Source organism: Mus caroli, unplaced genomic scaffold (assembly GCF_978045245.1).
Source record: "Mus caroli unplaced genomic scaffold, Mus_caroli_1 scaffold_11, whole genome shotgun sequence".
Lineage (NCBI taxonomy): Eukaryota > Metazoa > Chordata > Mammalia > Rodentia > Muridae > Mus > Mus caroli.
The window spans coordinates 3,147,959-3,159,189 of NW_028227266.1; the positions used below are offsets into that span (position 1 = coordinate 3,147,959).

Sequence of the window (11,231 nt, forward strand, 5' to 3'; positions counted from 1 at the left end):
CTTGACCAAAATATCATTGAGTAGAGTGTTGTTCAGTTTCCACATGAATGTTAGCTTTCTATTATTTATGCTGTTTTAGAAGATTCACCTTAATTTGTGGTGATCTGATAGGTTGCATGGGATAATTTCAATATTTTTGTATCTGTTGAGGCCTGTTTTGTGACTGATCATATGGTCAATTTTGGAGGAGGTACCATGGGGTGCTGAGAAGAAGGTATATCCTTTTATTTTAGGATAAAATGTTCTGTAAATATCTGTTAAATCCATTAGTTTCATAACTTCTGTTAGTGTCCATGTGTCTCTGTTTAGTTCCTGTTTCCAGGATCTGTACATTGGTGAGAGTGGGGTGTTAAAGTCTCCCACTATTATTGTGTGAGGTGCAATGTGCGCTTTAAGCTTTACTAAAGTTTCTTTACTGAATGTGACTGCCCTTGCATTTGGAGCAAAAATATTTAGAATTGAGAGTTCATCTTGGTAGATTTTACCTTTGATGAGTATGAAGCTCCCCTCCTTGTCTCTAGAACATCATACAAGCTGGCTCCCATGTTTTCCTGCAGCTGAGAGGCTAAATATGCATGCAGTGTCTAAGGTGCTATTAAAAAGATTTTACCATTTAATTATCTAAAGGTCCCCATGGTGATTCATATAAAGCTTTCAATTGAAACAAACATCTACAAGATGTCAAGGTTGCCTTTTCTGGGCCATAAGCATTTTACTCTTGCTATAACTCAAGTCTCTTGTCACCTTTAAACTTCTATGTGTCATTTAACCTGTTTCCCAGCTCTCTTTCTTTAGCTGTTCTGTGTCTTAGACATGACTCCTTGTTCAGCTTCTGCTGAGTCACTCAGAGAAAGATTTCTATTCCAAATACCTTTCCTAAGACACTTGAATTTCAGAGTAAGTCACTGCAGTCCTTAGAATGCTTGAATCTCTACATTCATAAGAAGTCTTTACATGTGAAAGAAGCCAATACAGAAGCAAAAATCTAGGAATTTGTTTATATTGTTGCTTCCTTATTTGCTTGTTTGTTTTTCTTAAGAAACTGAATCTCTGTTGAATGCTGTCTGCCTTTGAAGTTAGATAAAATCTTAAAGTCTTAATGATTCAGGTTTATGTAATGCATTTTCCCTGAGATATGTACTTGTATTTCTATACCAGCCAATAGCTTGAGAACTGTTACAAGGTTTAAACAACATTTTTTAGATTCCAAATAAACAAGAGATCAACTCAACAGAGAGCATTTTTTTTTTTTTGCCTGGCATTGTTTTATTACTGTAATATCCTTATAGCAGTGACTCACTTGCTGGGTTATTGACAACAAAGAAAAGGACTATAGTTAACCACCTTTTGTGACTGTGACACTGATAATTTACAAAGATTAGCATCTCTGATTTTGTGGTGTAAATGCCATCAACTAGGTATGTCACTGTTCCTGTAGATGTCTATGGTCCTGTCTTCATGAATTTTTTCCAGATGATGAAAGGGAGTCAGGAATTCCATTTTCTCCCATAGGTGCTGAGCCATGGCTGGCTGCCCCTCAGCAGATTTTGATTTCTGTGTGTATGCTTGCAGCTGTGAATCATGGCTTGGAAAATGGGAAAGCATTTTGTGGTAGTGCCTATTACCAAACTCCTTTGGCTGCTGTAATTAATTCAACGGTTCCTTACCTTTAAAGGTAGCCAGGTAACCCATAACCCACCGGTTTGCTCTCTCTGATAAAAGCTTTTCATTTTTCTTTTAACTTTCAATGCTCCCTGAAATCAGCCTTGCTTTCTTCATCCTTTCAATACTATGTACCTGAACTTAAGACTATTACATGATCTGAGAGCTTTGAACATCAGTGTTGTGATCAGTCACTAAAGCTGTCCAATTTCCACTTTGTTCAAATAATGTTTTTCTGACTTGTCTGGGGAAAGTGTCCGAGAATTCATTTTTTTCTTTTCTTATCAGCAAAACACACACATATATATATATACTGTGCTCTTCTAGCTTACTATAAAATACAGGTGAAAAATCCCTGAACAGTCAGAGGACCAGCTGAAAAACCAGGCTTTTGTACTTATTCCCAAACATTTTCTTTGCCATAAAATAGGAGAACAAATAAATGGAGCACTGATGTTATAGGTGCCTGCCACTGAAAATCACTTGTTCTTGTTAATGGTCTTCTTTAAGCAAACACATCTGGGATACTCAGCTTCTTAAAAATCATGTCACTTCCTAGGACCCCCCTAACCCTGTTTATATTCAGATAGTCTGGAAATATATTAGAGAAATTCTTGGTGAGACTGGGCTCAACTCCTGTTCTGTCCCAAATATTCCTTCCAAATATGGCAGAGATTTCCTGTCCTGAGCAGGATGAGTTCATATCCCAGAGTGTATTTATTACTTAGATTTTCATTGAAGAACAAAGCCTTTGTATAATATTGCTCTTGTCTCATCCATATTGCTGTACAAATTTTGCTTTGCCTCCTGTGTTTGCTGGAGACTAGAACACAGGGAACATGTGAAAGAAAATAATCTTTCTGTATCTTTCCACATAAGCAACAACTCCCATCTTCTTCACTAGGACATGTTCTTCAGAATCAACTTTAAAGGATAAGAACCTTGTTTAGACCACCTCAAGTTTATTTCTTTCTGCTTCTCCTACTTATTATCTCCATGTCCCTGTTTAAGCAAATAACTTAATCCCTCCCTTTAATGTGTCAATTAAACTTGGAGTGTCGCTAATTCATGTAGCCAGGTCAAAATAATCTCATACTTGCAGAGCCACTTACAGCAGGGTCTAGTGTCTAGGACAGACTCAATGTTGGCAGTAATGTTTACCATCCATTCAACAGAGAGAACATAAAAATTCATGTGGAAATATGTGATGCAAATTATGCACACATAATTACATCATAGAAAATAATAAGTCAATCTTCTATAAAAATGTCATCAGACCTGACAAGACCATAGTCTTTTATTCTTCTATTTTTATTTTTGGGATTATTTTTTTGAAACAAACTCCAGGTCCCTCAATGTAATGAACATAGAACCAATGGTTTGCTCTTGGCTTCACTGGAGAGCCTATGAAACCACACAGTTAAAGGCTAAATAAATGGAAACTTTGGATAGGGAAGCTCAGTGCTGAGGAGTCTGGGAAGAGTTGTTCCTAATATATGCTCTGGGTTTGAATAAGACCCAGCATATTTAGCAATGACTATGAGAGCAATGGAATGTGTGACAATACAATTCATGGTGTAGAACTCTGAGGATACCATGGGAAGTTATATATACATTAAAGTAAGTTCCCCCATGTAATCTTCAGTGAGGACCAAAATATACCTTGGTAGCAAAGTATAACAAGCCTTCATTGCACTGCAATGAGTTCATTGCACACTTGAGGTCAGGCAAAGCTTTAGACGCAGAAGGAAATAGGAAGTATATCACAGAGACATTTTTGTCAGCATTCTAGAAGATAGGACACCTAAAGTCATTATTCATGGAGGAGTAGACTCCTGCATGTTGCATGGCTAGTGGTTATTTGAAAAAATATCTACATGTGCTTGTTCCAACAGCAAGTTCACCCCATTCTTTGAACTTTCCAAGAGTTTACTCACTCATTACCAGAAGGGGAATGGGTGAGTGGCATTTGGTTGACTTAAATCCAAGGGCTTTCTAACAGGAAATGTACTTCTTATCCTTTATTGTAGGTATTGAAGTTTGAGCCTGGACATTTCAAGAGAAGGGGCAAAGCTAAGAATATGGCTCTTGTTGATATCCAGCTGGATCATCATGAGCGATGTGACTGTATCTGCAGCTCAAGACCACCTCGATAAAACACTATGCACATCTTTACTTTGATTATGAAAGGACCTTTAGGTTACAAAAACCCTAAGAAGCTTCTAATCTCAGTGCAATGAGTACATATGGAAATGTCACTTTCTTAGTGCCATGGCAAGAAGAAGCATATATCATCAATTTCTATATACATAAGCATAGGAATTCACTTATCAATAGTATGTGAAGATATGTGTATATATATACTCATATACATGTCTAGCTCTATGTATGTAAATAGATGAAATACTTTATTCAGTATATTTACTGAAGTCTGCTAGAGGCAAATGATATTACTTGATATTTTGCTAAAATAAGGGAATGTGTCAAGCATATAAAATATCTTTCAAAAAATTCAAAAGGTAAGTTTATTCTAAAACTTTGTATGACAAAATACATCAGATTTTGCTCACTTAAAGAAGGCACTTGTCCATTAAATGAAAAATGAGACTTTCTTATGTGTATACTCTAATTATGTGAAGACAAATACATAGTTTCTGGCAATAAAAACAAGGTTTGAAATATTTTCTTCATGAGATGTACTACTCACCTACCAATGTGGACAGTAATTATCTGTCTCCACAACTATGCCAAAGTAATACAGGATATTTAACAATCAAGACAATCAAGTCATTATGTCCTTTTCCATGTATTTTCTCAATGCAAGCTAAGTAACTGAGCACCCTTCTCAATGAATTGCTCAGGGACTTGTGGTGATAAATAACAAGAAATATTCAATAGCCAAGCAATAGGTTGCTGCAGAATTTTTGATTTTTTTTTTTATTTTAAAGTCTGCAGAAAAGCAAGTGTTTACAGGAAGAACATGATATTCATTACACATGAGCCTTTAAATATGATAGTCATGGCAAGATTTGGGTGATAGAAATTCAGAAATAAGCAAATGTTAACATAACTGGAAATCAAATGGACTGTTTGATAAGGTCTACATTTAAAAGTGGGTCAAAATCTTCTAAACTGTGCCAATAATTTTTCTGTGTTTTGCTCTTGCATTTCTATCTTTTCAATATATACACATGAACTTATATTGTTCTTATATGAGACAAGCTATCATGAAATATTTATAGCCTTAAATATTTATGCATTAACAAAACACCTAGAGCCAGCTAAGTTGTGAAGGCACAGATTTGGTCCTGCTGTTCCAATGGAAAGCTTTTTGTTCTGATTTTATAGGAGTGAGTTAAGTTCCCTCAGTGGTGCCTCTACATCTATTCTAAAGAGACTGAGTCCAGAAACAGGAAGTTGCTCATTGTTCTCCCAACAAAATGTTTAGGAGGGAATCCTGAAGTCAAATTAGCTTGGTTCTGCTACTAGGAAACTATATTTTTCTTCCTGCCTTTAGAGTAGAAAAGAAAACCAATTTATTTGGTGAGTCCAACACTACCCTGAGCACAAAGTGTTTTGTTTCTGAATCTGTGCACAGGCCCCTTTTGTCTGGTGTCAGATGAGTAGCTTATACACACTCACATTGCCAAGGATGATGCTGTCTAAGCCAAGTTAACAGCTGTTAACAAATCTGTGCTTACTGACACATATATTCTAAAGGTTCTATGCAGTCAATTACCTGCCAGTTCTACTTAAATGATTATTAAAATTAAATAGTATATTGTTGTCAAGCATGCCACAGAACAATGAGAAGTAAGCCTGGCCCAATTTGCAAGCTTCCTGTGAAACAATGGCTCCTATAAAAAAAAAAAAAAACAAAAAAACAAACAAACAAAAATGTACATTACCTTACTCACCATAAAGGGCACAGATCAATCACAACTGTAAATATAAAATATTAGAGTGTTTTTTCAATAAACCTTCTAGGTGGTGATAATCAATTAAAGCCTTATCTGCCTTTTTATTTATTAGCTGCAGTGTAAATGGATGTGTACTCCTGTGTGGCCTTTTCTTCCTGGAGCATTTAATTAAGCCCAATCCCTTGGGTATATGTCATCTATTGAACATACAATGTGTAATAAGTAAATGTTTCATTGCCATGTAAGGAAAAAGAATAGAAAATAAACCATTGAAAAAAATTTATTTCAAAACAAACTAATTAATACGCAGATCTGCATAGCTTTCTCACCCAGAATGCCTTTCATTCTATGGTCTTATAGGGCAGAAAACTTTCATAATTTGAGGCTTTTATTATTTTTGGCATATCAATAACATTCAGCTTTTCCTCTCACAGTATTTGCTAGAGAAATGTAATGTGCCTCTTATCTTAATAAAAAAAATAAATCCTGCTTTTAAACAAAACTACTCTATTATTTAGTTCTGAATTGCAACTTTAAAAGCTATGCAATATTATAAAGGTACTTTCACAAATGCATCTAATGAGAGTGGCAAAATGGGAGCTTTTTGAAAGGAGGAGGTGCCTACCCTGAGGCCACAGGCCTCTGTGCTGTCTGCCTCATAACTCAGGCAGCCATTGCTCATACTTCTCTTTGCTGGTAGTCTTGGATCTTATGTTTGTTCACCAGTCAGCCTTTCAGTCAAGATGTTGCCCATCTAAGTAAGAGCATTCCATCCTCTTTATCACAGCCTCATCTCTGTCTTACCCACTCTTCCCTGTACTTCTGGATGGACACCCAGCTGATGGGTCTGCTTTTTCAGAGAATCCAGCTCCAATCTGTCCCCCTGAAGGAATGTAGACCATGACCATAAAGAGGGCTCTCTTCCATGCAACAACACTTGCTTTCAGGTTGGTCTTTGTTGTCACCCTGCTGGAGACAAAATGACAGCAGTTTCTGAGATTGGAGAAACCGTGCTTCTAGCTTGACAGGTACAGATGGTTTAGAAAATAAGTACAGAAATGTGTGTGTTATATGACAAGAACTTTACTAGCAGAAATATAATATGTTAACTAAGGGCTTGGCACTGGGAAAAGATTAAGCAGTACTGTATAAGGCAGTAAATTTAGATAGCTTGGAATTTTATATGAAGCATCATGAAAATGATATGCAAAACATTTAATACAAATGCACTAAGAATTTTAATGACATCTCCTAAAATGTACATGTGTCCAGTTTTCCTCTACTACTAACTTGACAGTTGTCCAAATGGCTCATATTTTCAAAGGATCTTCTGGTATAACATTGAATTAAAATGTACAGATTAGTACTCATTCCTAAAATTCTAGAAAATGCATTTTTGTTTATTGGCATGCCTACTTAATACGCTGAAAAAATGGAATATTTAAAATGCATTGCTTTTATTGACATCACAAAACTCTGTTGTTTGTAAAGATTGGGGTAAATAAGAAAGAGATCTACAAATACAGAAGAACCCTGAGATGTGTCAAATGAAAGTAGACATTACTGGGTAAACAGCTAGTTCCTTAATTAATTTTATTTTATTTTGTTTTGTTTATTTGGGGGATTGTTGAGCTTGCTCATTTGTTTGTTTTCTACTGAAATTATATTTTCCTTTTTTTGAAAATAGATTTTTTTCATGCAATATATGTTGATTACAGTTTCTCCTCCTTCTATTCCTCCCAGTTCCTCCCCACCTCCCCTCCCATACAGATGCACACCCTTTCTGTCTCTCCTTAGAAAGCAAACAGGCACTAAGGAACAATGAAAAAATTAAGTAAAATACAATAAATTAAAACAAAAACAAACAAATCAGAACAGAACAAAACAAACAAGAAAAAGAGCCAAAGAAAATAGACAAGAAATACATATATACACAAATAAACACGAATCTTATAAAAACATAAATATGGAAGTAATAATGTATATGCAAAGAACCAATATAGGTTTTTTAAAAAAGAATTCCTTGACTCAAAATTATGAAACAAAAAAATCATTAAAGATGCCTTTGAGTTCATTTCATATTGATCATGTACTACTGGACATGGCCTACACTTAAAAGTGGTTTATTTCCCCAGTGAGACTCCTTTGGAGAATTTAATTTTCACTTGCAAGTGGTTATCAACTAAAGGTTGCCTCCAGGTTAGTGATGGGAATCTGTGTCCACGTTTCTTCTCAACACTGAGACACCATCTGTGACAAGCCCTGTGTATGCTGTCATATAATCTCTGTGATTATATGTGCATCAGTCATACTGTGTTCAGAAAGACTTGTTTCCTTGGTGCCCTCCATCCCCTCTTACACTCTTACTGCTTCCTCCTCTGCAGGGTTCTCTGAACACTGAAATGAAATATTTGATGGGGCTGTCCCATTTAGGGCTGAGTGTGACAAGATCTCTCAGTCTATGTGCATGTCTAACTTTGGATCTCTGTATTTGTTCCCACCTGCTGCAAGAGAAAGCTTCGATGATGCTGGCAGCTGAGTAAGACACTTACCATTAGGAGTCATTATGTTGTCTTTTCCTTTAGAAGAATAGGAATGGAAATCAAAACAACCCTGAGATTCTACCTCACACTAGTCAGAATGGCTAAAATCAAAAACTCAGCAGAGAGCAGATGCTGGTGAAGATGTGGAGATAGAGGAACACTCCTCCATTGTTAGTGGGATTGCAAGTTGGTACAACCACTCTGGAAATCAGTTTGGCAGTTCCTCAGAAAACTGGACATAGTACTACCGGAAGATCCAGCAATCCCACTCCTGGGCATATACCCAGAAGATGTTCCAATTTGTAATAAGGACACATGCTCCACTATGTTCATAGCAGCTTTATTTATAATAGCCAGACGTGGGAAAGAATACAGATGTCCCTCAAAAGAGGAATGAATACAGAACATTTGGTACATTTACACAATGGAATACTACTACTTAGCTATTAAAACAATGAATTTATGAAATTCATAGGCAAATGGATGGAACTAGAAAATATTCTGAGTGAGGTAACCCAATCACAAAAGAAAACACATGATATGCATTCACTGATAACTGGATATTAGCCCAGAAGCCCAGAATACCCAAGATACAATTCACAGACCACATGAAGCTCAAGAAGAAGGAACACCAAAGTGTGGATACTTTGGTCCTTCTTTAAAAGGGGAACAAATACCCATGGGAGGAGATACAGAGACCAAATGTGGAGCAGACACTGAAGGAAAGACTATCCAGACACTGTCCTACCTGGGGATCCATCCAATATACAGTCACCAAACCCAGACACTATTGTGGACGACAACAAATGCTTGCTAACAGGAGCCTGATATAACTCTCTCCTGAGAGGCTCTACCACTGCCTGACAAATACAGACGTGGATGCTCTCAACCAACCATTGGACTGAGACAGGGTCCCCAATGGAGGAGCTAGAGAAAGTACCCAAAGAGCTGAAGGGGTTTGCAGCCCCATAGGAGGATCACCAATATGAACCAACCAGTAACCCCCAGACCTCCCAGGGACTAAGCCATCAACCAAAGAGTACATATAGAGGTACCGATGGCTCCAGCAGAAGATGGCATTGTCACTCATTAAAAGGAAACAAGGCCCTTGGTCCTGTGAAAACTTGATACCCCAGTGTAGAGTAATGCCAGGACAGGGAAGTAGGGGTGGGTGGGTTGGTGAGAAGAGGGAGGAGGGATGGGATGGGGATTTTCAGAGGGGAAAGGAGGAAAGAGGATAACATTTGAAATGTAAATAAAGAAAATATCTAATTAAAATAAAAACTGATCCAGCATGCCAAATCCATAGGAAGACCAACAGAGTCAATTAACCTGGATCCGTGGAAGTTCCCAGAGACTAAGTCACAAACCAAAGAGCATACATGGGGTGGTCTGTGACCTCTGGCAGATATATTGTAGAGGATTGCCTTCTCTGGCCTCAGTGGGAAAGGATTTGCCTAATGCTGTAGAGACTTGATGCCCCAGGGAGGGGAGGATGCTGGAGGCACTCTCTCAGAGGTGAAGAGGAAGAGGGGTGGGAGAACTATATGAGGGGGCAGGAGAGTGGACATGTGGGATGTAAAAAAAATGAAATAATTAATAAGGAAATCTTGAATCAAGAAAAGAGAGGAGGGGAGGGGAGGGGAGGGGAGGGGAGGGGAGGGGAGGGGAGGGGAGGGGAGGGGAGGGGAGGGAAGGGAAGGGAAGGGAAGGGAAGGGAAGGGAAGGGAAGGGAAGGGAAGGGAAGGGAAGGGAAGGAAAGGAAAGGAAAGGAAAGGAAAGGAAAGGAAAGGAAAGGAAAGGAAAGGAAAGGAAAGGAAAGGAAAGGAAAGGAAAGGAAAGGAAAGGAAAGGAAAGGAAAGGAAAGGAGAGAAAGAACAGTGGTATTCTGTTTTACCCTAGGTCCCTGGGATATATAGTCTTAGATTCTTGACCACTCAAGTGTGGTCAGGTATAGGTTCTATCTCATAGGGTAGGCATAAATACAATCACTCGCACAAGTTTTGTGCCACTATTGCACTGATAGACCTAGTGGGGTGTGGAGAGCCGTGCTGTGAGCAATCGCCATTATAAGATGGCACTGGCTTCCGCTGTGCCTAACTAGTAAACAAGCCTTGTGCGCAAGTGCGAGAGTGAATTCACACCCAGTCACTGCCCATCTCGGGGCGTAGTAATGAGGTGATAAGCGAGCAACAAATCAGGTGCTGACACGCCACGCTGAGGGCTATATAAGCAGCACCATTTTCGGGTTCTGGGTCTTCCCTCCTGAAGAAGCAATAAAGCTTGCTGCAGAAGAATCTGGTTGTCCAAGTGTGTTCTTGCCAGCGAGAACAATAGCTCGGGACAAGTGGCGCCAAGAAACACGGGAACTTCAGACCATCACCGGGGCAAGGGAGATCCCCCGATTGCAGGGCGGGTTCAGAACTGCAGGACACATAAGGCTCTGTAAGGTATGTTCGGTCTTGAAATTTCTCCAGTGTTAGAGGTGTTTTTGTATGTTTTCACGGGGCTCGTTCTTTTTCTTTTGATTACGTACTGCTTCCACCGCTGGAACTGTTGACTGGTTCTCAGTCGTGGTCAGGCATGGTTAGATAAAAGGGCAGTGAGCAGTATGGGAACTTCCCACTCTGTGGTGACCGCCTTACAGTCGGTCTTGAGGCAGTGTGGCCTAAAAATCGCCACTAAGACTATAGAGGGTTTTGTTAAAGAGATAGATCGCATAGCGCCTATTTTAGCCACATTTAGCCTATTTTAGCCACAGGATTTTAGCCACAGGAGCAGATAAAAGTATCATTTCTTCCCACTGGTGACCAAAAGCCTGGCCCATTACTCAGTCATCACATTCTTTATGGGGGCTAGGTTATCAGTCCTGCCCCACTGTTAGCTCCCATTCTTTGAACTGGCAAGAGCCTGAAGGTCAAATGGGACGATTCACTCCCTATGTTTTACCACTCTCAGTAAATCTCTGGGGAAGAGACATTTTACAGGCACTGGGAATGACCTTGACTAATGAATACTCGCCACAAGCTGTTCAAATGATGAAGAAAATGGGCTATAAAGAAGGAAGGGGGTTAGGGAAAGGAGAGCAGGGTAGACTGGAACCTAT

The 11,231-nt window shown here is 38.8% G+C and overlaps 1 protein-coding gene across 3 annotated transcripts in view; it reads left to right on the forward strand.

Moving 5' to 3' along the window:
* The window catches only part of Pdgfd (platelet derived growth factor D), a 243,813-nt gene extending 236,852 nt beyond the window's left edge, over positions 1–6,961 (forward strand). For all 3 annotated transcript variants that reach the window (XM_021172112.3, XM_021172114.3, XM_029482009.2), the window contains one exon: positions 3,693–6,961. In XM_021172112.3, the coding sequence (XP_021027771.1) occupies positions 3,693–3,818 (126 nt within the window). In that variant the 3' untranslated portion in view covers positions 3,819–6,961. The remainder of the gene's footprint in view (positions 1–3,692) is intronic.
* Positions 6,962–11,231: the final 4,270 nt, after the last annotated feature.